At 45.6% G+C, this 24,927-nt stretch overlaps 1 protein-coding gene across 1 annotated transcript in view; it reads left to right on the forward strand.

Annotated features, from left to right (window-relative positions):
- Positions 1–11,496: 11,496 nt before the first annotated feature.
- Rrp12 (ribosomal RNA processing 12 homolog) overlaps positions 11,497–24,927 on the forward strand; it is a 35,915-nt gene continuing 22,484 nt past the window's right edge. Inside the window, exons 1-9 of the mRNA XM_027407320.2 lie at positions 11,497–11,743; positions 12,328–12,557; positions 16,208–16,291; positions 17,158–17,234; positions 19,908–20,013; positions 20,264–20,380; positions 22,697–22,835; positions 22,925–23,052; positions 23,862–23,960. Coding sequence (XP_027263121.1) covers positions 11,605–11,743; positions 12,328–12,557; positions 16,208–16,291; positions 17,158–17,234; positions 19,908–20,013; positions 20,264–20,380; positions 22,697–22,835; positions 22,925–23,052; positions 23,862–23,960 — 1,119 coding nt within the window. The 5' untranslated portion in view covers positions 11,497–11,604. The remainder of the gene's footprint in view (positions 11,744–12,327; positions 12,558–16,207; positions 16,292–17,157; positions 17,235–19,907; positions 20,014–20,263; positions 20,381–22,696; positions 22,836–22,924; positions 23,053–23,861; positions 23,961–24,927) is intronic.

Genomic DNA, 24,927 nt, shown 5'->3' on the forward strand with positions numbered 1-24,927 from the left:
GACAGAGCTGTCCTGTGGAGAGGTATCTGTGGTTGGTCTTGCTGTTTCAGGCAATAGTCAAGTGCCCAGAAAGGTCTGGAGAAGGAGGGGGCTGGGGCCTTTCTTGTCCTAGTGACCAGGACCTTTAAAGACTGTGCAGCCCGAATGCAGAGTCCAGGCAGAGATGGTAATCCATCAGTGTGCATTACAGCATCTGGGCTCTGAGAAGTTTAAACCTATTAAATCAGGGAGGCTGCTGCTGATTTTTCTCTTTGGACTTTGTTGTTGTTGTTTTGGTTTTTTCTTTGTTTATTTGGTTTTTCAAGACAGGGTTTCTCTGTGTAGCCCTGGCTGTCCTGGAACTCCATCTGTAGACTAGGCTGACCTCAAACTCACAGAGATACGCCTGCCTCTACCTCCCAAGTGCTTGGGATCAAAGGCATGCACCACTACTGCCCAGCCTTTACTTTTAGGTTTTTATTTATGTTTTTATGTGCATGAATGTTTTTTACCTATGTGTATCTGTACATACCATAAGCATGTCTACCAGAAGAGGGCATTAGATACCCTTGAACTGGAGTTATAGAGGTTATAAGGTACCAGGTGGGTTCTGGGAACTGAACCTGGGTCTTCTGCAGGAGCAACAACTGCTTAGTCACGGGACCCCAAATCAGGAAGATTTCTTTTTTTAAAGATTTATTTATTTATTTAGTATACAGTGTTCTGCCTGCATGTATGCCTGCAGGCCAGAAGAGGGCACCAGATCTCATAAGGGATGGTTGTGAGCCACCATGTGGTTGCTGGGAATTGAACTCAGGACCTCTGGAAGAGCAGCCAGTGCTCTTAACCTCTGAGCCATCTCTCCAGCCCCAGGAAGATTTCTTAAACTTACAAAAAAGCAAGAATAAATCCATGTATTTTCTCTTCAGTGCTTTTTTTTTTTTATCTTATCTCTAATGAACACAAGACATAAAAACGTGTTACAGCTGTTCTACCCTCTAAAGTCCAGGTTGGAAGTAGAGAAATTTACAGTTTTGAGAACAAAGCAGATAGATGGCCACTGGTCACAACTTGGGTATGATGTGACCTTAATCCTCCAACCCCTCCTGAGAGGTGATTTGCTCAGCTCTGGCAGAGTACTGCCTCCCTCCCACCCTGAAGGCAGCATCGAAGCCACACAAGTTCCAGCTATTGTGAGGACAGAAAGTGTCCTCCCCACAAGGATCCTGTCCTGAAGGGTCCCTCTACAATGGAAGTAGGAAGTGTTGGAAGTAGGACTTGGGAGAGGTCGTTGGATATGGAGAGTTCTGCCTCCCTAAATATCTAATCAAAAAATGGGTTTAAAATTTGAATAGAAAAAAAATAAGGGATAGAAATAAAAGAAAGGAACCAAAGGGGGGGGGAGTAAAAAAGAGAAACATTGAATAGACTGTTGAAAGAAAGGAACCAAAAGTGGGGGGGAGTAAAAAAGAGAAACATTGAATAGACTGTTGAAGAGCTCTGGAAGGGGGAACTTAGTTGGGACAAGTGAGTCACTTGGCATGGAAAGAAGTGCCCTGCCCCCAGGCCCTTTCTTCACACTAAGGTAAGCACTTGCTGCCATGATGTGCTGTGCCAGCTTGGACAGACACTGAATCAAACCACTCGCCATACCCACCCCACATTTAAGTCATTCTCAGGCAGGTCTGACTGATACAGTTCCCCTTCTTCTGGGGGATGGCCATGAGGGATCGTGCTTGGGCCCTTTGCCCTCATTCCAAAATCTGTACTCCACCAGACTTGAAATTCTGGACTCTAAGGACCAAACCTCCTCTTTTACTGCAGGGTTTGAGTCCTTCAGCTCCAGGCAACTTCCTGGGACTCTGACAGCTTTCAAACAATGCAATGCGCCTGCAGACTGGAAAACCCAGCAACATAAATAGGAGCTGCAGCCCTGTTTCTGCTACTGTTCCTGCAGTACAGTGGAGCCTCCTCCAGCCTGCCTTCCCCGTTTCTGTTTCCCACCGAGTGTTGCCTTAACAAGTACTGAACATTCAGTGAGGGCCTGATTTAGAAGGAGTGGGGCAAAGCAAGTTATCTGAGTCGTGCAAGAAGTGGCTGCCATTCAGCCCCAGGACTCCCTGTGAAGACACCACATGTCTTTGCCTATGGAACCGTCTCTCACACCCATCACCAAATGTTTGGCTTTGTGCTGGCTGGGGAGAAAACTTCTGCCACAGAGTGGGAGGAAAGGAACAAGCCAGACCGGTGCTCAACGTCTTTGAGCTTCTAAGTGAAGGAGCTGTGCTTCCCCGTGAGATGAACAAGTCCTCCCCGATACCGGGCCATGAGTGAACCCACAATAACAATACTCAAAGCATGATAGTACTCAAACTTTTCTGACCCTTCTACTCTCATTCACACAAAACTGCTTTCCCAGCCTATACTGATTCAATTTGGAGTACAAAACAGGCAGAGCCAGGTATGGCGGTACATACATGCAATCCCAGCACTGATGAGGGGGAGGCAGAAGGATCACAGCAAGTTCAAGGCTAGCCTGGCCTATATAGGGAGATTCTGCCTCAAGACACCTATACCAGCAATATGTCTCGGTGGACACTTGCCACCAAACATGGCCATCTTGAGTTTACTAGGGGACCTACATAGTGAAAGGAGAGAAATGACTTCTACAGATGTGTTTGTTTGTTTTTTGGTTGGTTGGTTGGTTTGGGTTTTTTTAATTTTGTTTCTTTTTTTTCTAGACAGGGCTTCACTGTGTTGTGTAGCCCTGGCTGTCCAAGAATTCACTTTGTAAACCAGACTGGCTTCAAACTCACAGAGATCAGCTTGCCTCTGCCTCCTGAATGCTAGAATTAAAGGCATGAGCCAATACCGCCCAGCTGACTTGCACAAGTTTTAACCTCCACTTGTACACTGTCACACACACACACACACACACACACACACACACACACACACACATACACAAGACAAAACAAAAAAACATGTTACAACAAGAGCTGAGAGGATTTCTCAGTAGTTAAAGAGAAGGCAGGAGGACCAGAGTTGGAATCCCCAGAGGCCCTTAAACATGGTAGGCATGGCAGCCTGCCTATAATTCCAGCACTGAGAAGGCAAAGATGCTTTCCTAGAACAAGCTGGCTAGCCAGAACTGCCATTTCCATATCAGCTCTGGTTTGGAGGGGCTGTGACTCAATGGAGAACATCTGACATTCCCGAGTCACATCAACCTCAGGCCTCTGCATGTATACCTATGCCCACACAAGTACCAAAAAATATTAGAGACACATTTGTGAAGTTTAGTGAATGCCTGGGAGCTAGCAATGTACTAGTCCAGAATCTCTGAGAAAAAGTTGCCCAGGGTCATAACAATGTGGTCATAACAAGGAAGTAATAACAGGTAGTCACAACAACATGACCATAACAACCTTCTGAAACAAAGGCATGGTTGCTGTTTCCAGGAACAGGCAGTACAGAACCATTTGTAGTTACAGGTGGGCCATAGTTCAATTTTTTTTTTCCCCTGAGACAGGGTTTCTCTGTAACTTTGGAGGCTGTCCTGGAACTCACTCTGTAGACCAGGCTGGTCTCAAACTCACAGAGATCCACCTGCCTCTGCCTCCTGAGTGCTGGGATTAAAGGCATGTGCCACCTCCGCCTGCAATGAGTCAGTGTTTAAGAGCTTGTACTACTCTTGCAGAGGTTGGTTCCCATTGTACATGTTGGGCAACTCAAAACCATCTGCAACAGTTCAGGACATCTGGACTCATGTGTACTTAACTGATAAACTCAAGCATATGCCAAATTAAAACTAAAATAAATCGTAGCTGGGCGTTGGTGGTGCACACCTTTAATCCCAGCACTCGGGAGGCAGAGGCAGGAGGATCTCTGTGAGTTCGAGACCAGCCTGGTCTACAAGAGCTAGTTCCAGGACAGCCTCCAAAGCCACAGAGAAACCCTGTCTCGAAAACAACAACAACAACAAAAAACTAAAATAAATCATAAAAAAAGAGGGTTATAGCTGTTACACAGGGATCCCCTGTCTTGATAAAATGATAAAATAATAAAATAATAATGATGATGATGGTGATGATGATGATGATGATGATGATGCCATACCAGTAGTGGTGGTGCACACCTTTTAATCCCAGCTCTAGGGAGGCAGAGAAAGGCAGATGTCTGATTTCAAGGAGTGAGTTCCAGGACAGTCAGGGATATACTGAGAAATCCCGTCTCTAAATACAACAACAACAAAAAGAAAAAGGAGGAGGGGAAGAAAAGGACTGTATCATTGGGAAAGATTGTTCTGTTACCATGACAAAAAATTGCCTTCACAAGCTTTAAACTACTTAGTCAAAGACAGCTCATCTCTGAGTAGTTGGACAAAAGCAGTTTGCATCTGTGGCTACTCTACTAGCAACAACCACCTAACAGTTGACTAACGAATGGCATAACTCTTCCCCCCAGGTGACCATGGACTAGCCTCATACTTCCTCATCTGCTGAAGCTTACTTCCCTGCTCCACTCAAGGCCACTGGAGTTGAGAGGCATGGCTCTGCCTTCCTTAAGCGGCTTTTCAATCTTGCTGGCCTTCTTCAGGGACTGTGTGCAAAGTGATGCTAAGTACCTCACATGCATTGTCTCACTATAGTGACAGAACAGCAAACAGACATGGGAACTTTAAAATTTGGTCACCTATCCCATGTCATACATCAGGATGCGGCTTCAAACCCAGGCTTCCAAGTACTCAGTAAGGGCTGGGCCCCACCCAGATTGTCCTGATGGGTTGCTTAGGTTAATAAAGGCTTTCTCCATCCCCAGAGCTAGAACCCTAAGTTAAACACCCAGGCCACAGACTTCCTCTTTGTTTGGGACAAGAGGCTAACCTTCAATTTCCCTTCCCTACTGTGCAGTGTCCTAACAGATTACAAAACCACTGACCTATAGAAGACCTTTCTGCTCCTTCTGGCTTTAGCTCGCTGGGTGTGGTAGCTCTGTTCTCTCCGCTGGAGCCTCACAGGTGGTTTTTATAGATGTGCCTACAGAAGGAGTTTCTAATTAGGAGTTGTCTCTCTGGGCTTCTGCCCAGCAGTCAGGTCTTATGCCCTTGGGTAATCACTGAACCCATGTTTTTCATTTGGGAAAGCTTAAATTATAAACAGATATTTTGGAACTCAAGGCTAGCTTTTTGACAGAAACACACCTGCTTACCATACCCCAGTGGTGTGCTCTGAGGCACGAATTCTAGTTGATATTACTAACGAAAACACAGAGACAGGTATTGGGGTTAAAGCTGAAGGTCAGGAAAGCAAAGCGGCCAGCTACCAGAGAGTTCTCACCTTTACCAATGCTCAGACCAAAGGGGCGATCCTGTCCTCAGACTGCATCCTCAGACTGCCTGCCTAGACTGCACCCGTCTCAAGGAAACCTCAGCTCCTGTCTTCTCCCACCTTGTATTCCTCTCTAGTGCTGGGGTTAAAGGCCTGGGATCCCAAGTGGGGAGATCACCTTTGTGTGAGCTCTGTTTCTCTTTTAGACTGGATCAGTTTCGTGTAGCCAAGGGTGGCCTTGAACTAACAGAAATCCATCTGCCTCTGTCTCCTGGATGCTGAGATTAAAGGTGTGTGCCACCATTACCTGCCTTTTATGGCTAACTAGTGTGTCTAGCTTTGTACTCTGATCCTTAGGCAAGTTTTATTTGTTAGATCATAGACAAAATATCACCACATTGTGTTCCCATTTAGGTTTTTGTGAAGCCTATGAGTGTAGGCATTTTTTGTTTTGTTTTGTTTTTGTTTTTTGAGACAGGGTTTCTCTGTGTAGCTTTGGAGCCTATCCTAGCACTCTCTCTGGAGACCAGGCTGGCCTCGAACTCACAGAGATCCACCTGCCTCTGCCTCCTGAGTGCTGGGATTAAAGGTGTGTGCCACCAACACCTGGCATTAAAAGTCTGATGCTCTACTGACTGAGCTATCCGGGCTCTTGAGTAGGCATTCTTATCATCCCCATTTGACACATTCAAAAACCTGAGGCTCAGAGTATATATTTATTATTCATTCTACAAGTTCTATCCATCTAGAAAACCTTGACAAACATATATCTTACAAATACACATAAATCTTTATATATAAATATATGATATTTTATATTGTGATATATATGCTATATATGTGTATACACACACACATAGGGGAGTTATTAGGATGTTTTACAGGCTGTGGTTTAGCTACTACAACAATGGCTATTTAACAATGGAAGGTCCAAGAATCTAGTAGTTGTTGAGTACACTCAGCTGGATGTCTCATCTGGTCTTCATTTAGTTTATGCTGGGATCCCAAAGAAGTAGGCTGTAATGCCAGTGAAGGAATAAACTTGCTAGCAGGAGTAAGAGCCAGCAGGTAAAGAGAGAGCAAGCTTCTTTCTTCCATGTCCTTTATGTAGGCTTTCAGGGAGTCATGGAGTTGGCCTGGCCTAGCTGACTTGAGAGGCATTCATCATAGGTTTTTCAGGTTGGAGTCCATGGCTTCTGGGGCACAGTGTGGCTTCTAGTTCCTGAGAGACCAACACACTCCCTCAAGCAGTGAAGCATTCAGGCTGCTTTGTGTTTCTCTGTATTTTCCCTTGGAAATCAATGAATCATGGAAGTTTGACTGGACAATTGATCTTAGACATTAATCTTGTGTATCCTGTATGACTTGTAAACTTCACTGTATCCTGGCAACTACAGCTGTATTGATCCTGGAAATTGCCACTATATTCTGGTTCTGATAAAGGTATACAAAGTCTGATTGCAGGGCTGGAGAGATGGCTCAGAGATTAAGAACACTGTTCTTCCAGAGGTTCTGAGTTCAATTCCCAGCAACCACATGGTGGCTCCCAACCATCTGGAATGAGATCGGGTGCCCTTTTCTGGCGTGCAAACATACACACAGGCAGAACACTGTATAGATAATAAATAAATAAATATTAAAAAAAAGAAAAAAAATCCTCACAGGTGTGCTCAGCCATTTGGGTTTCAGTTAATTCCAGATGTAGACAAGTTGACAACCAAGAATGGCCATCATAGAGAATAAGGTGACATGGTCCCAATTCAAATGGTTTAAGTCTGGTGTGCATACTATATGTGGTTCCTTGTATAGCTTATGTGATTTGAGTGATCCTGAACATAACTAAAGCCTCTGCAAGGTGGAAGTGTGCTTCTTGTGCACACAGTTTGGAGGTGAGGAGGTTTCTTTTGTTCACCAAAAGGCTGGGAGAGTCGGCACCTCAGTCATGAGCTGCAAAATCCTAGCCTAGTCAATATTGCAGCCATTATGTATGGGTATAGCCCAAGTTCCTGGAAATGCTCCCTCTTGTGGAGAAGATGTACCTCTACACTCATGCAAAGTACCATTAACTGCTAATAGAAATTTTCCTTGTTTTGACATAGACACACTGTGTTGGTTAATTTTAATTGTAAACTTGACAGAATTTAGAATCACCTAGAAGACAAATCTCTAGTGTTGTGTGTGTGGTTTGTCTGATTGCATTTCCAGAGATGTTCAGCTGAGATAGGAAGACCTATCCTGAATGTGGACATCAACATTTGATGGACTGAGGTCCTAGACTTGACTAGAAGAAAGCAAGTAACCACCAGCCTCCCTCCCCCCTCTCTCTTTCTCTCTCTCTCCTCTGTCTCTGTCTCTCTTTCTCTCTCCTCTCTCTGTCTCTCTCTTTCTCTCTCTCTCCTATCTCTGTCTCTCTCTCTCTGCTTCCTGATTGCAGGCACAATGTGCAACCGGCTAACACTCCTAGCGCCACGCTTTCCCTACAACGTGGGCTGTACCCTCAAACCGTGAGCAAAATAAATTCCTCCTCCTTTAAATGGCTTTTGCCAGGCATTTTTGTCACAGAAGTGAGAAAAGGAAACAACATACACACATTTTCACACTGACTCCTAATAATGACCCAATGGCTTCAGTATTAATTAAAATGTAAACTGTATGATATGTGGGCCTGGAGAGATGGCTCAGTGGTTAAGATCTTCTTCCAGAGGAGCTGGGTTCAATTCCCAGCACTCACATGGCAGCTCACAGCTGTCTATAACTTCTTTTCCAGGGGATCCAACAGCCTCGCAGAGACATACATACAGGATACACCAATGCACAAGAAATTAAAAATAAATAATTAAAAAATATAATATGAGCCGAACATAGAAGTGTACACCTGTAATTCCAGCATTCAACATGCTGAGGCAGAAGGATTGCCATGAATCCCAAGCAAGAATATGCTACATGGCCATCTGCTGTTTAAAAATCACACAGGTAGCTGGGCGGTAGTGGCGCACGCCTTTAATCCCAGCACTCGGGAGGCAGAGGCAGACGGATCTCTGTGAGTTTGAGACCAGCCTGGTCTACAAGAGCTAGTTCCAGGACAGCCTCCAAAGCCACAGAGAAACCCTGTCTCAAAAAAAAAAAAATAAAAAACAAACAAAAAAATCACACAGGTAATATTGGCAACGCATCACTGTAGAGAATACAGAAGACATCACAGATTTTAGGCCTTTGTTTCCCCATCCTCAGGAGACAGCTCCACTGCTCTCCCATGGCCCTGATCCTGGGTCACAGGCTGAGACCTGGTGGTAAGGCTGAGAAAAGGGGACTGGGAAGAAAAAGGAAAGAGCAGGCAGATCTCTGAGTTTGAGGCCAGCCTGATCTACAGAGCAAGTTCCTGGACAACCATAGCTACACAGAGAAGTCATGTTTTGAAAAGGAAAGAAACACACAAACAAAAAATACATGCAGGTTAGTAGACAAATACTCAATCACCTCTCAGTGAATGCATCTATGTAAACTAAAATACTAGAATATAACTACATGCCTCTTGCATATTCCAGTGCTCTGGAGACTTAATGTGGTAGACTTTGTTTGTTTTTGGAATGAATTTAAGTAGAAGTGCACAATATGCATTCTTTCATGTCTGGAGTCTTTCATTTAACATAGATCATATTTGCATGTGCTATGCAGAAACTGTATATAAATGCTGAAATATCCCATTACATAACCTTATTTCCTAGTTGAGTTAATCCATTCTGTTGATGGGCATTTGGTCATTTCTAGTACTCTTCTATCTCATTTTCAGTATGTCAGGAAACGTCTGTGTTGGGTGTATATTTAGGAATGAATTGTTGGGTGAAATAGGCATACATTTTCTTTTAGTAGATATTACAAGACAAGTTGGATGTTATGGCTCATCCCTGTAATCCCATCACTTAGGAAGCAGAAGCAGAAGGGTTTCTGTGAGTTTGAGGCCAGCATGGGTTGCATGAGACCTTTTCTTAAAACACAAACAGGGAGCAGGGGCTGGGTAGATGGCTTAGCAGTTAAAGAATTCATACTGCTCTTGCCAAAGACCTGAGCTAACTACCTGTAACTTCATCTCCTGGGGATCTGATGCTCTGGCTTCCACACGTACCCCAACTCAGGTGCATATTCCATTACACAGTTGTACAGACACATAATTTCAGAAATAAATATTTTTTGCAAGATGGTTTCTCTGTGTAGCCCTGGTTGTCCTGGAACTTGCTCTGTAGACCAGGCTGGCCTCAAACTCAAAGATCTGCTGGCATATGCCTCCTGAGCATAGAAGTCTTTCTTTTCTTTTCTCTTTTCTTTTTCTTTTCCTTCTTCTTCTTTTCTTCTTCTTCTTCCTTTTTCCACAGATTTTCTCTGTGTAACAGCCATGGCTGTCCTGGAACTCACTTTGTACACCAGGCTGGCCTCAAGCTCATAGAGATCCACCTGCCTCTGCCTCTGAGTGCTTAAAGGCGTGTGCCACCACCGCCCCGCCAGTATTAGTTTTTTTTTAAGACTTATTTCTTATTGGTTGGTGGTGGCTCACACCAACATGTAGACAGTGCTGTATGCACCCTTACTAACATTTGCACAAATACTCTTTCAGTTTTGCCTTTTCGGGTGGGTATGTGCATTTCCTTGTGGTTTCAACTTGCAAAGCAAGTCTAGAACACCAACAGTTGCTCTTTTTTCTCTGCAGGCCAATATATTTTCATCTTTATCTCCACAGGTTTTTGACTCTTGTAAGTATTGCAGCTCGATGGAAAGGTATTCTGGCAGTCATCAACCAAGGAATACAACAAAGTCACCGTAAACTAGCAGCTTATTGCACTGCTCCAGGGATACGTTACCCCAATACAAGTGTAACAACTATGCTCTGGCAGGGAGGGTTTCCTCCGTGAAGCTGTTAAAGCGCTGCCTAGGTCTGGGGAAGTGATACAGTTTTGTCTGCTAGGGAGTATTTCCCCAAGTGAGAGTGTTTCAACTCTGCTCAGGCCCCCTGAAGTGTAACAATGCTGCTCCACTAGGGAAAAGTTTCCCAGTGAAAGTGTTACAGTTCTGCCGCCACTCTGGCTCTAGCCAAAGTTGTTACAACTGGGCTCCCCTCCTTAAAAGTGTCACACTGTGCAACAAACCAAGAGATTTATTAAAAGGAAAAATCCAGGGGGGGTGGATTCTTCTAAAGTGAGAAGCAGCAACAAACTGAACAGAATAGAGCTTATGCGTGTTTTTTTTTCTTTTGTTTTGTTTTGTTTTGTCTTTGTTTTTTCGAGACAGGGTTTCTTGGTGGCTTTGTAGACCCGGCTGGTCTCGAGCCCACAGAGATCCGCCTGCCTCTGCCTCCCGGGTGCTGTGATTAAAGGCGTGCGCCATCGCCCGGCATTTTTTTTTTTTTTCTTTTTTCTTTTGGCTTAACTTTATTGGGCTTTTTTTTTTTTTCAAAGATTTATTTACCATGTATACAGTGAAGGCCAGAAGAGGGCACCAGATCATATTACAGATGGCTGTGAGCCACCATGTGGTTGCTGGGAATTGAACTCAGAACCTCTGGAAGAGCAGCCAGTGCTCTTAACCCCTGAGCCATCTCTCCAGCCCTTTATTGGGCATTGAGACAAGTTTTCACCATATAGACCAGGCTGGCCGTGAACTCACAGGGATCAATTTGCCTCGCTTCCTAGGCGCTGGGATTATAGAAGTTATGTTACTTTGTTTTAGACAGGAGTTTGCTAATCCCGCGGTGTGTAGACTAGGTTGGCTTCAAACTCGCGACAATCCTCCAGTTTGATGGGATAGCAGGCGTGACGCCGCCGCCGCCGCTTTAACAAGGGATTTTCTTGAGACTAATATAAATGTACATTTGCTTTGATTTTTTTTTTTTTTTTTTTGAGACAGGGATTCTCTGTGTAGCTTTGGAGCCTATCCTGGCACTCGCTCTGGAGACCAGGCTGGCCTCGAACTTTGCCTCCCGAGTTCGGGGATTAAAGGCGTGCGCCACCAACGCCCGACTTGTTTTTCAATTCCAAAGAAATCCCTGTTTTATAAGGCTTTCTCCATGGCCTCGCACTGCGACGGAACACCAGAACTCTTTTCCTAGTGCTCTAAGACCTCAGCGCAAAGAGGGATCCCCAGACCGGATGTTGATAGTTTTTGCCGTAGTAACGGACGGGAGCCTGGAAGTGACGTCACAGGAAGAGGCCGCGAAGCCGGCCGGGGACACACGTGGGTTCTGCTGTCTCCGCGGCGTGGCTGGACGCGGTTTCTCTGAGCGAGTCCGGGCCACAGTTTGGTCGCCATGGGTCGCTCGGGGAAGTTGCACTCCGGTGTCTCGGCCAAGCTGAAGCGCTGGAAGAAAGGCCACAGCAGCGACAGCAACCCCGCCACCTGCCGCCACCGCCAGGCCGCTCGCAGCCGCTTCTTCAGCCGTCCGTCAGGTAGCCCGGCCCGGCCCGGCCCGGCCGCGGGGTTTCGCGGGCTTCCGCGGGGTTCCGCGGGCGGCGTCTTCGTGGAGGGCGTCTAGGCCCGTCCTGGTTAGGACGTCAGCCTGGAGCTCACTTCGAAGGCCCGCCCCTCGAGTTTGACAGATGCGGAAACTGTCCCCTGAAGGGAAATGACTTGTCTAGGGTAGCGCAGCGTCAGGTGAAGGATACATGGCCGTCACTACCCTTGGGTGGCTCTTTAGAGTTTTGTGTGTGTTGGGAGTGGGGTTTAAGGATCGAACCCAGGGCCTTGTGCACGTTAAGCGAACAGTCAGTTACTAAGCCACATAGGTCTTCGGCTCTGGATGTTGTGCCTTTAATACTAGGAAGCAGAAACGGATCGGGGGTTCTTTTCTCTGGGCTTTGAAAGTTGCCAGCATACACGGGTCTGTTGTGGAGGCGGGCGGCTTGGGTTCAGAATCCAGTCGTTGGAGTTGGGGGTCTGAACCGTTCTGGTTTTATTCTTGGGAATTCTGTTACTTTAGCCAGAGGAAAGTTGGGTGAAAGTGGGGCCATTACCTTGTAACTCCGGTTCTCAGGCAAGAGCGACCTGACTGTGGATGCTGTGAAGTTGCATAATGAGCTGCAGTCGGGGACCCTGAGCCTGGGCAAAAGCCAAACCCCGGAGACGGCCATGGACCAAGACCTGGAGGTGCCTTTCAGTGAGAAGTCCTCGGGCACATTCCTGAGTGGCTTGTCCGACTGTACAAACGTCACCTTCAGCAAAGTGCAGCGCTTCTGGGAATCCAACTCAGCTGCTCACAAAGAGGTAGGAGATTGGCTCTGGCAGTTGTAGGACAGTAGGCGTGGCACATTCAGGGCTTATTTTCTTTCAGATCTGGTGACAGCAACTGGCATTTCTGGATGATGTGTCATCTCTCTTACCATCTGTGCCCTTTACACAGTACCCACGTGGGGCAGAGTCCACTTAAAAAATGTGTGCGTGGTAAATGTGCATATATACTTTTAAATTTTTGTTTATTTTTTGAGACAAGGTTTCCCTACATAGACCAGACTCGCCTCAGATTCATAGAGACCAACCTACTTTTCCCTCTCAAGTGCTGGGGCTAAAGGGTGTGCCACAATGTTGAGCAAATTGTAATATATATATATATATATATATATATATAGAGAGAGAGAAGAGAGAGAGAGAGAGAGAGAGAGTGTGTGTGTGTGTGTGTGTGTGTGTGTGTGTGTGTGGCTTTTTCGTGGAGGTCAGAAGACAGCTTTTGGGAGTCCTTTCTCTTCTTCCATCATGTAGGGCTCAGGGATCAAATTCAGGTGTCAATCTTGGAAGCAAGTGCCTTTACTACTGAGCCATCTGGAATCCCCCCCCTAGTTCTCGTTCTCTCTCTCTCTCTCTCTCTCTCTCTCTCTCTCTCTCTCTTTCTCTCTCTCTCTTTCTCTCTCTCTCTCTGTGTGTGTGTGTGTGTGTGTCTTTTTTTGAGACAGGTTTTCTCTGTGTAGCCCTGGCTGTCCTGTAACTCACTCTGTAGACCAGGCTGGCCTTGAACTCACAGAGATCGGCCTGCCTCCTGAGTGCTGGGCATGTACCACCAATGCCTGACTACTAGATTCCACTTTTTAAAGAATATCTCTGCTGAGTAAAATCCTTGAAGACATTTGTCTCCTCAACTGTACTGAACACAAGAATTTTTCTGTGTATTTCCAGGGACACCAGTGTGCAGCAAAGTTCATAGTGAATGGCCATGGTTAGACTGTGTTGTAGTTAACAAGAAATGTTTTACTTAATGTACACCTCAAAGTTAATATGCTTATATTTTTTAGTGTTTAAAAAAGGAATATCAAGGGCCGGGCATTGGTGGCACACACCTTTAATCCCAGCACTTGGGAAGCAGAGGCAGTTGAATCTGTGTGAGTTCGATACCAGCCTGGTCTACAAGAGCTAGTTCCAGGACAGCCTCCAAAGCCGCAGAAAAACCCTGCCTTGAAAAACAAAACAAAACAAAAAAAGGAATATCAAAATACTAAATGATACAAAGTGATATAAATAGAATAAAATGTTATAATTAGTCTCCTAATTTGATTTCTTCCAGTGTTAATGGGTAATTGTGTGTATTTCTAGACTAGCACTGCCCAGTGGTGATGTAAAATGAGCCACACGTATAATGTTGAAGTTTCTGGAAGCTACATTTAAAGGTTAAAAGAAATAGGTGAAATTAACATATTTGAGCCAGGCATTGGTGGTGACACCTTTAGTCCCAGCACTTGGGAGGCAGAGGCAGACGGATCTATGTGAGTTTGAGGTCAGCCTGGTCTACAGAGCAAGTGACAGGATAGGCTCCAAAGCTACACAGAGAAACCCTGTCTCGAAGGAAAGGAAGAAAGAAAGAAAGATTACCGTATTTGATCAGTATATTTAAAAATGTTAGCATATCAATATGCTAATGGTCAATTTTTTACTTTTTTACTTTCTACTTATTTGTGTATGTGTGTATTGTGCCCATGGAGATCATGTCCCCTGGAGCTAGAGTTAGAAGTGCATGTGAGCTACCTAGTGTGGGTGCTAGGAACCAAACTCCAGTCCTGTGCAAAAGCAGCAAGAATTCTTAACCATTGAGCCTTCTAGATGTCCAGCCCTAGCTAGGGGGTGTTATTTTTGACCAAGGTCTCACTCTACCCCTGACTGGCCTATGCCTTGCTATGTAGACCAGGCTGGCCTTGAACTCAAGAGATCCATATGGCTGTTTCCCAAGTGTTGGGATTAAAAGTTTTGGTCACCGTGCCTGACAACAAGGTCTTTTTAGTCTAGCCCAGGTAGGTCTCAAATTCACTGTAGTCCTCTTGACACAGCCTTGTGAGTACTGGGATTATAGATGTGCACCACCATGCTTGATTCTGTTCAACTTTTTGTATAATTTTTACTAGGGTTTACTAAAAAATGATTATATTTTATATCCATTGCTCTCCAACTTTGTCCCCCACCAAACAGTATTTCCAAGTTATTGTATCTAATTATTCTCCCCCCACCATTGTTGTTGTTAATTTCTTTCAATGGTCATACAACATTTAAATCTGTTGTTTTCTGAGCTACATGCCTGTTCATGCCTGTAATCTCTGCACTTAGAAGGCTGAGGCAGGAGGATTGTGTTGGGTTGAACTTTTTTTCTAATTTATTTCTATTTTATGCACATCGGTGTTTTACCATGGGTGTCTGAGACAAGCGGAGGGTGGAGGGCTGTCCCTGCCCCACACTAGCTTCAGCATTCGGGAGAGCAACCCCTGCAATTGGATTTTGCAACACAGTAGAACTGGCCCTGATGGTGTATGTATGAGGGAGAGCAGAACCTGAGGTTGTGAAAGCAGGACAACTGTCCCCAGCCCTTGCTATAATGGTGAATTAGCTGGGGCAATGCAGGAGAGCTCACCCTTGTTGAGGATGTGGGGTGGGAGGTGGAGAACTGGCAGGCTCACCAAGCCTGCAGCTGCTCAGGCCCAGGGCTGTGACTTGGCCCACCCCAACATCCACCCTATCTGTGATCTGCTGGAGCTCAAGAAGGGGCCTGACCAACAGACCTGAAGCTACAGAATCTCCACTACACAGCACAACAGGATATCCAAGAGGAGTCCCAGTGAGGGCCCAGCATCAATAGTGTAGCAGAAACCAGAGGCCTCAAACCAGATCAGTGAATCTTTGCAATGAACACTTGCAAGTAAAGATATCTGTATAAAAGTGTTTACTGTATGGCTCACTGTGTCACACTGCAGCTTCCATAATGAGGTTTTTAATTTTTTCCTTTTTCTTTTTTTCCTCTTAAATTTTGTTTTTTTGTGGGGGAGCATTGCAGGGGCAGAAGATACATGAGAAGGGTTGGGCAAATGAGTGGGATCAAGAGCATGATGTGAAAGACACATCAAATAAATAAAAAGAAAGTAAAGCCGGGCAATGGTGGCGCACGCCTATAATCCCAGCACTTGGAGGGCAGAGGCAGGGGGATCTCTGTGAGTTTCGAGGCCAGACTGGTCTCCAGAGTTCCAGAACAGGACAGGCTCCAAAGCTACACAGAGAAACCCTGTCTCAAAAAAAAGCAAAAAAAAAAAAAAGAAAAGAAAAGAAAAAGAAGAAAAGAAAAGAAATAGTGTCTTGGGCTGGGCAGTTGTAATCCCAGCACCCAAGAAGCAGAAACAGGCAGATCTCTGTGAGTTCCAGTCTTAAAAAAAGAAAGGAAGGAAAGAAGGAAAAGAAATGGTGTCCTTGAGGTGGCATTGGAGCAATCGTGTTTTGGGGCCTCCTGATGGCTAGGCCCTGTGGTGTGTGGTCATTTCTGGATGCTGGCCCTGTCTTGTCTGACTTGGGGTTTTATCAGGACATTAATTAGTGAAGGAGAAGGGGAAAGGGACCCTGCAGTCCAGGGCTGGGTTTAAGGTACATCTTAGACACTTCCTCCTTCTGTGTAGATCTGTGCTGTCCTGGCTGCTGTCACTGAGGTGATTCGATCCCAGGGAGGCAAGGAGACGGAGACCGAGTACTTTGCTGCTCTGGTGAGTAAGTGTGACCTGGGACTGGGTGTTCAGAGCAGCAGGTCAGTCAAGGCTATGGGGCAGGGCAACTTTGTTAGGTGAAAGTGCTTCTATCCTCTGGGGGCTTGGTAAGATTGGTGGGATTTACCATTTCAGCCCTGGAAGATGAAAGTCCACTGCTTTATGAAGGTAAATTAGAACTGGAAGATCTTTAGAAAAAGTGACTTCCAAGGTGTGATCTCGGAGTCCCTGTGGCCCTTTTAGGGGCAAACAGAACAAGATTATTTCTATAATGATACTAAAATCCCATGTATTGTTTTTATTCTCATGAATGTAGCATATAGTTTTCCAGAAGTTACCTGATAGTGAAGGAAAGTTGGGGGTAGTTATGTTTGTAATAGGTTTTCACTGTGTAGCTCAGGATGGTCTTGAACTGATGCCAGCCTTCCTAGCTTAGCCTCTGACGTGCTGTGACTGCATGGACAGCATCATCCTGCTTTGGCTTTTGTTTTCTTTGCAGAACTGGGAATTCAGGGCTTTCACATGGTGAGAAGGTGCTTTAGTTATTCAGCTGCACAAGATGATACAGTCTTCTTTTTTTTTTTTTAAAGACAGGGTTTCTCTGTGGCTTTGGAGGCTGTCCTGGAACTAACTCTGTAGATCAGGATGGCCTTGAACTCAGAATTCAGAGATCTGCCTGCCCCCACCTTCAGAGTGCTGGGATAAAGGCATGTGCCACCACCACCCAAGATGAAATATTCTTATCCCTATTTTATAAGAAAAAACTGAGTCACAGAAGGTTACTAGGGCACTTGGGAGACAAAAGATTGCAAAGAATATATAAATAAAATAACATAAGGTTATTCCCCCCTCACTTTGGCCCTCAGATGACAACAATGGAAGCAGTGGAGTCCCCAGAGTCATTGGCTGCTGTTGCTTACTTACTGAACCTTGTCTTAAAGCGGTGAGTCCAGCTTGGGCTTGACAAGATACTTGGATACTTGGTTTTTCTGTGGTGTGTGTGTGTGTGTGTGTGTGTGTGTGTGTGTGTGTGTGTGAGAGAGAGAGAGAGAGAGAGAGAGAGAGAGAGAGAGAGAGAGAGAGAGAGAGAGAGTGAGAGAGAGAGTCAGTCAGTCAGTCAGTCAGTCAGTCAGTCTCCAGCAAGATGAAAATGTTTGGGCTAGAGAGAGACAGCTCAGCAGTTAAGAACACTTGCTGCTTAGTCATGAGACCAGGGTTCAGATCTTAGTACCCCTGATCAGGCAGTTCACAAATTCCTGTGACTGTGGCTCCACAGGTGCCAGCAGTCATGTGAGTGCATTCACAGAGAGAGAGAGAGGGAGAGAGAGAGAGAGAGAGAGAGAGAGAGAGAGAGAGAGAGAGAGAGAGAGAGAGAGAGATGATTATACACATATAAATACAAATATGTATTTTCGAGGCAGGGTTTCTTTGGGTAGCCTTGACTGTTCTGAAACTCACTCTTGTAGACCAGACTGGCCTTGAACTCAAAGATCTGCCTGCCTCTGCCTCCCGAGTGCTGGGATAAAAGGCATGTGCTACCACTGCCTGGCAATTAAATGTATTATAAATATTATAGCAGTGTGACTATACCTATGCTGTGGAATCAGATACTTCTGAAAGCTTCAGAATATATGTGTTTTAGTTGCATTTTTATGTTGTGATAAAATATCCTGACACAAAGTCACTTAGGGGAGAAAATGAAAAAGCTTGCAGTTCCAGATCACAGTAGTCAAGGCCACGGGAGCTTAAAGTGACTGGTCACATCACATCCGCAGTCCAGGAGCAGAGCATAAGGAATGTGAACAGTTCCATTTCTCAGTCTTTGTGTCTTTATGTGTGTGAGCTTGAGTGTTTATGTGCACCTTGAGTGTGCAGGTACAAGGGAGACCTGAGAAAGGAGTCAGACCTCCTGGAATACCATCAGCGGTGATTGACCCAGTGTGGGTGCTGGGAATTGAACCCATGTCCTCTGCAAGAACAGCAAGTGTTCTTTAAGGGTTGAGCCATTCCTCCAGCTGATTCTCCAGTCTTTTACACAGTTCAGGATCCCTTGCCTAGGAAAAGGTAACACCCATAATGGAAACCCTATAGCCATGCCCATAGGCCAAGCCAGTATAGACGGAGCCTCATCGAGTCTCATTGAGTGATTCTCAGTTGTGTCAAGTTGATATTTAAAGTTAACTTTTAGAACTTAAGATAGGTTTGTTTTTTGTTTTTGTTTTTGTTTTTTGCTGTTTTTTTTTTTTTTTTTTTTTTTTCAAGACAGGGTTTCTCTGTGTAGTTTTGGAGCCTATCTTGGAACTAGCTCTTGTAGACCAGGCTGGCCTTGAACTCACAGAGATCAGACTGTCTTTGCCTCCCAAGTGCTGGGATTAAAGGGACTAAAGGTGTGCGCCGCCGCCGCCACCCACCTGAGATGGTAAATCTTTTTTTTGTTTGTTTTTTGTTTTTTTTTCAAGACAGGGTTTCTCTATGGCTTTGGAGCCTATCTTGGAACTAGCTCTTGTAGACCAGGCTGGTCTTGAACTCACAGGGATCTGCCTGCCTCTGCCTCCCGAGTGTTGGGATTAAAGGTGTGTACCACCAACGCCCGGTGGAAAATTTTATGAATGTATATTCTACCACAATTAGCAATCAAAAAATAAATATTTTAAGAAGCTATTTGAGCACCATTTGTGATGACACACACCTGTAATCCTAGCACTTGGGAGGTAGAGGCAGATGTATCAGTTCAGGGTTATCCTTGGCTATACTGTAAGTTTGAAGCCAGACTGAGCTACATGAAACCTTGTCTCAAAAAATGAACAAAATGCCGGGCACATGTTTTTAACCCCAGCACTTGGGAAGCAGAGGCAGGCAGATCTCTGTGAGTTCGAGGCCAGCCTGGTCTACAGATCGAGTTCCAGGACAGGCTCCAAAGGTACAGAGAAACCGTGTCTCGAAAAACAAACAAACAAAAACAACCAAAAGTGAACAAAGGGGCTGGCTCCAATAGTATCTCAGCAGCTAAGAGTTTCGTACTGTGGAGGATAAGAGTTCAATTCCCAGTACCCATCCAGGGCAGCTCAGAACTCCAGCTTCAGGGGACTCAATGACTCCAGCCTCCACAGGCACTTGCACTCATAAGCATATACCCACACATAGATACACACACACACACATACACACACACAAACAAACATATACATAATTTAAGAAAAACTGAAAGATCAAAATCAACTAACCAAACAAAAATCCCAGGGAAAAAAATCCAAAGAAGGCCCAGCAGTACATTCTGCATCAGGCCCTGGAATTGACTTTGGCTGTTACATCCTGGAATGAATGTTGGTTCCTGGGAAAGGGCAGTGGGACTGAGTCACCAGGCTACACAAGGAAGGAGAGGGGGCTTGTATGAGTTTTTGTGACCGTGTGATCCCCTTATTAGACAGTACGCAGCTGGCTGGTGGGGAACTTAGGCATTGAAAGCATAGTAACCTGAATGGCAGAAAGATGAGCCCCTCTACTGACTGGTGACTCGCTGAGTAGCTGAGCTAGCAGTGCTCCTCTCTTGACTCCAGGGCCTGTCTCAGTTGTTTTTCTTTGGCTTCTCTGGATTGACTCTCTATTCTCCCTACAGTGTGCCCAGTCCTGTGCTCATTAAGAAGTTCTCCGATACCTCCAAATCCTTCATGAACATCATGTCTGCCCAGGCGAGCAGTGGCTCCACCTCTGCACTCAGATGGGTCAGTGCCTGCGGATTGCTGAGTTCCCTGGATGTGGTTAAAGCATGGACCATTCCTTCCTTCCTTCCTTCCTTCCTTCCTTCCTTCCTTCCTTCCTTCCTTCCTTCCTTCCTTTTTCTCCTTGGGAGAGGTTTAGGCATTCCATGGAGCCTCAAACAGATCTCTTGGGGCTTTCCCAGGATTGGTGAGACCCTGAACTCTTTGCCTGAGGCTGGTAGAGCTGAGGGACTTTCTGACATTTTTCTTTAAGGTCCTCTCCTGCCTGGCCACCCTTCTTCGGAAACAAGACCTGGAGGCCTGGGGCTATCCTATAACCCTTCAGGTGTACCATGGGCTGCTGAGCTTCACTGTGCATGCCAAACCCAAGGTAAGACTGTCGGGGTACCCCAGTGTGAGTCAACTTTTCTGAGCCAGGTTGGGAAGGTGACTTTAGGGTCTTTTTGTTTTGTTTTGTTTTTCTTGTTTTTTTGTTAGTTGTGTGTATGTGAGTAGTGCATGCACCTGTGTGTAGATACACATACTCACACATGCATACAAAAGTGTCCTGCCCTTACCATTCTCAGCCTTATCCCTTTATTCCCAGAGTCTCTCGTGAAGTCTGGAGCAAAGCTAGAGGCCAGTAAGCCCCAGTGATCCTCCTGTCTGCACTCTTTGTATTGACAGGGTTTACAAGTGCTGTAACCTATGCCTGACTTTTTTTTTTTTCAGATTCTTTTTTATTTGTGTGTGTGTGTGTGTGTGTGTGTGTGTGTGTGTGTGTGTGTGTGTGTGTGTAAGAAAGAGACCTGTGTGCAGATGTTTACAGAGCCCACAAGATGAACTCAGGTCCTCACATTTACACAAGCACCCTTACCTGCTAAGTTACCTCTTCAACCCTAAGTCCTGAGATGTTGCATTTTGTTGTTGTTATTTGAGACAAGGTCTCACTTAATAGCCCCTTTATGTCCAGGAACTTGCTATGTAGACCAGGCTGGCTTTTAACTGGAAGTCCACCTGCGCTGGGATTAAAGGGCTACACCACCATTCCCAGCCGAAGTCCTGAGATTCTGCTCTGGGCCTTGTCCTCTTAAACCCAGAAAATGAGGAGCACCCTTTCTCATTTCTTCAGTCCAGTGCTTCAGAGTCTGTAGCCTCTCAGTCCTCCTTTCTCCCTTGGCAGTGACATATGATCTGGAGCCATACGGACCTAACTTGGATTCCCCGCTCCTTTTCTTTGTTGCTGCAATATTGAGGAGTGAACTTAGGGCCATATATATATTTGACAAGTACTCTACCATTGGCCTATATCCTCAGTCCAGTTTGGCTCTTTTGTTTTGAGAAGTTTTGCTTTTTTTGTTTTGAGAGAGGGTCTTACTAAGCTCCCTGAGTTAGCTTTGAACTTATCTGCATTCTAGGCAGACCTTGAACTTTCACCTTCTGTCCTCAGCCTCCCCAGTAGCTGAATTATAAAGCCTGCAGCACCAGTCCCAGTTCTGAGCTGGATTCTTTCCTTTTGTTTTTTGTTTTTAAAGGTGTGTGCCACGACCACCCAGCTTAATTCATCTTGCCTTATCACCTTGGGCAACTTACTTAATGGGCTGGGCCTCCTAACTAAGAGATAGTTCCAGTCTTGCTGTTGAGTTGTGTGGAGTCTCAGGCCTGATACAGTCCCTGTTTTATAGCAGGCTTTTCAGCAAGTGGATTTATGCTGCTTCCTAAGAAATTTAGGGCTAGGAGCATATGACTGAGGAGTCCCACCCCACGTGAAGTACTTGTAACCTGGAAGTCTTTGTCAGAAAAGTGTCTTTTTAAATTAAATTAAATTAAATTAAATTTTTTTTTTCCCCCTGAGACAGGGTTTCTCTGTGGCTTTGGAGGCTGTCCTGGAACTCACTCTGTAGACCAGGCTGGTCTTGAACTCACAGAAATCCGCCTGCCTCTGCCTCCTGAAAGCTGGGATTAAAGGCATGTACCACCAACGCCTGGCCAAGTGTCTTTTTAAAAAAATACTTATTTTTATTTGTGTATGAGTATTTTTGTTGTTTGTTTTGTTTTGTGACAGGTGTCATTTCATAGCCCTGGCTGCCTCAAAACTCACAGTGATCTGCCTGCCTTTGCTTATTAGTGTTGAAATTAAAGGTGTATACTGTCACACCTAGTGGTGTATAAGTGTTTTGCCTGTGTATTATGTGTATTGCATGCATGTATGTTGCCTGTGGAGGCCAGACAAGAGCACCAGATGCCCAGGAGTGGTTGTAAGTTTCCATGTGGGTCCTAGAAACTGAACCTGGTCCTCTGCAGGAACAGTCAGTGCTTTTAACCTCGGAACCATCTTTCTAGCCTTTGCAAAGGTATCTTTTACCTTTATATTTGCTTTTTTTTTTTGCCTCAGGCAAGTGTTGTGTACTTTCACTGCCACTTTGTTGACACTGAGCTGTGCCTGGTTTGGTGGTACTGGCACTGTTGGGTAATTAAATGACTATATCCCTGTCTGAAGATGAGGACACCGCTGTCCAGAGGTTGCATATTTGGGCTGCCTCAGAGCCATTTGGCTAGTTAGCAGGCTTAGGACTCAGTAGTGGTGCGATCTTGACATAGCAGTGGGTATTATATAGTGGGTGTTCACCAGATGCTATTGGTAGTTGAGTCAAGCACCCAAGATGCTGATCTGACCTTGTGTTGTGCCCATTTGCTTTCCCTTCAGATCCGTAAGGCTGCTCAGCATGGAGTGTGCTCAGTTCTCAAGGGCAGTGACTTCATGTTTGGTGAAAAGGCCCCCACTCACCATCCTGCTGCTGTCTCCACTGCCAAGTTCTGCATCCAGGAGATTGAGAAGTCTGGAGGTGAGGTAGCCAGGACCAGAGCAGGTGGAGGGCAAGTGTGGGCCGTACAGGAGGATTAGGACTAAAGTTCACTGGCCTTTGTCTGCTAGGCTCCAAGGAGGCTACCACCACACTGCACATGTTAACACTGCTGAAGGATGTGCTGCCCTGTTGCCCGGAAGGCCTGGTGAAGAGCTGCAGTGAGACTCTGCTTCGGGTCATGACCTTGAACCATGTGGTAAGCTCAGGACACAGGAAGAATGGGGCCAACGTAGGGAGTTCATTGAGTAAGCAACAGAACCCAACAACAAAAACAGCAGTCCTGATTCCAGTCGTGGTTTGTGTCTGTAACCCCTGCATCTCTGCTGTTAAGAAATGAGGCTCTCTCTTCCCTGAACCTGCTTTTGCCATACGCCTAGGACACCGAATCATCCATGGGATCAGAATGGGTCGGGTCATCTCATTTTAAGTCCGTTTGGAAGCAGACTTCAGTTGTGTGTGTGTGTGCACGTGTGCGTGTGCATGTACTCTCTCTTCCCCTGACATTGGATTCAGTGATTGAGCCCAGGTCATCAGGCTTGGGTGGCACTGTACCTATTGAGCCCTAATTTGTCTTTTCTACTTGGGATTGGATTCAGGGCCTCTGTGCATACAATATAAGGGCTCTAGGACTGAGCCATGTCTCAGTTTTTTTAAATGATTTATTCATTTTTACTTTTTCTTTATACTGGTGTTTTGCCTGTATGTGTGTGTGTTGGATCCCCTGGAACTGGAGTTACAGATGGTTGTGAGTTGCCATGTGAGTGCTAGGAACCGAACCCAAGGTCCTCTGGAAGAGCAGCCAGAGCTCTTAACTGATGACCCATCTATCCAGCTTCCCACTTCAAGTTTTTTATTGGTTGCCAGGTTGCTGTGTCTGATTAGAGTGACAGTTCTCAGGGAATCTGGAGTCTAGGGGTTTAGCTCAGATGATGGAGTAGAAGTTTGAGAGCTCCAGGGCAGCTGTGGAAATTGTGCTCCCTTTCTAAGTCTGTGTGTTTCCTGCAGCTCGTGACAGCCTGTGCCATGCAGGCCTTCCATAGCCTCTTCCATGCCAAGCCCAGCACTAGCACTCTGTCTGCAGGGCTCAACGCTCAGATCATCACGGTGAGGCCTGATTTGGGGGAGGGAAGACTGCAGGGTAAGTCTTTGGAAGGCACTGCAGGAGGTGTCAGCTCTGCTGCCTTGCTCTATCTAGCTGGGCTTGGCAGGGGTTAAGCTGTCCCAGCAGAGAATAGTCAGGCTTGCAGACAGACCATTGAGATTGCATTTGTGACATGGAGATGGGTACTGACCCTTTCCTGATCTAGTTAACATAAATGATTCCAGCTTGAGCAGGGCTTTTAACCGCTGATATTTGTGGGTGGACTTTTGGAGGCAGACATAAAATTTGTGGAATAGAATACTGGTTTAACTATATAAAGATGTGTTGCATTTGTTTATGCTGCATTTAACTATGTAAAGATTTTTTTTTCATCTTGCCTGCCTAAGGCACCTGATTTTTCTAATAACAAGCCAACCAGCAAATAGCTATGCAGAGGAGGGATAAGCAGGGCTGGTGGGCCAAGAAAAAAAGGGAGCCAGACATGGAGGAAGCAGGAAAGCAGGATGGACGGTACATAGATGAGAGAAATGAGCCTCGGGGCAGCACATAGATGAATAGAAATGGGTTAATTTAAGTTAAAAGAGAGAGCTAGAAACCAGCCTAAGCTAAGGCCAGACATTCATAATTCATAAGTCTCCTTGTCATGTTTTGAGGACTGGCGGTCCAGGAAAGCCTCCTACATAAATCCTCCCAAAATTGTTTGCAAAATGTACACTGAAGTGCATTTCCTCAGAGAAGGGCTCTGGCTTCAGTTGACTCCCAGGAGGTATGTGAGGCATCTCACTCCATTCCTAGAGCCTTATGTTTCTGGAATGTTGGGCCTGGAAAGGTTGCATGGAGCAGGGGAAGCCAGGTGGCTGTGAGTTCTGACCGGTCCTAACAGTGTCTTTACCAAGGGTATAGAAAAGGGTCATCATCCTTGGGGCTACTGCTGACTGAGACTCACCTGCTAATTCCTGTCTCACCTCT

Source organism: Cricetulus griseus, chromosome 3 (genome assembly GCF_003668045.3).
Source record: "Cricetulus griseus strain 17A/GY chromosome 3, alternate assembly CriGri-PICRH-1.0, whole genome shotgun sequence".
Classification (NCBI taxonomy): domain Eukaryota; kingdom Metazoa; phylum Chordata; class Mammalia; order Rodentia; family Cricetidae; genus Cricetulus; species Cricetulus griseus.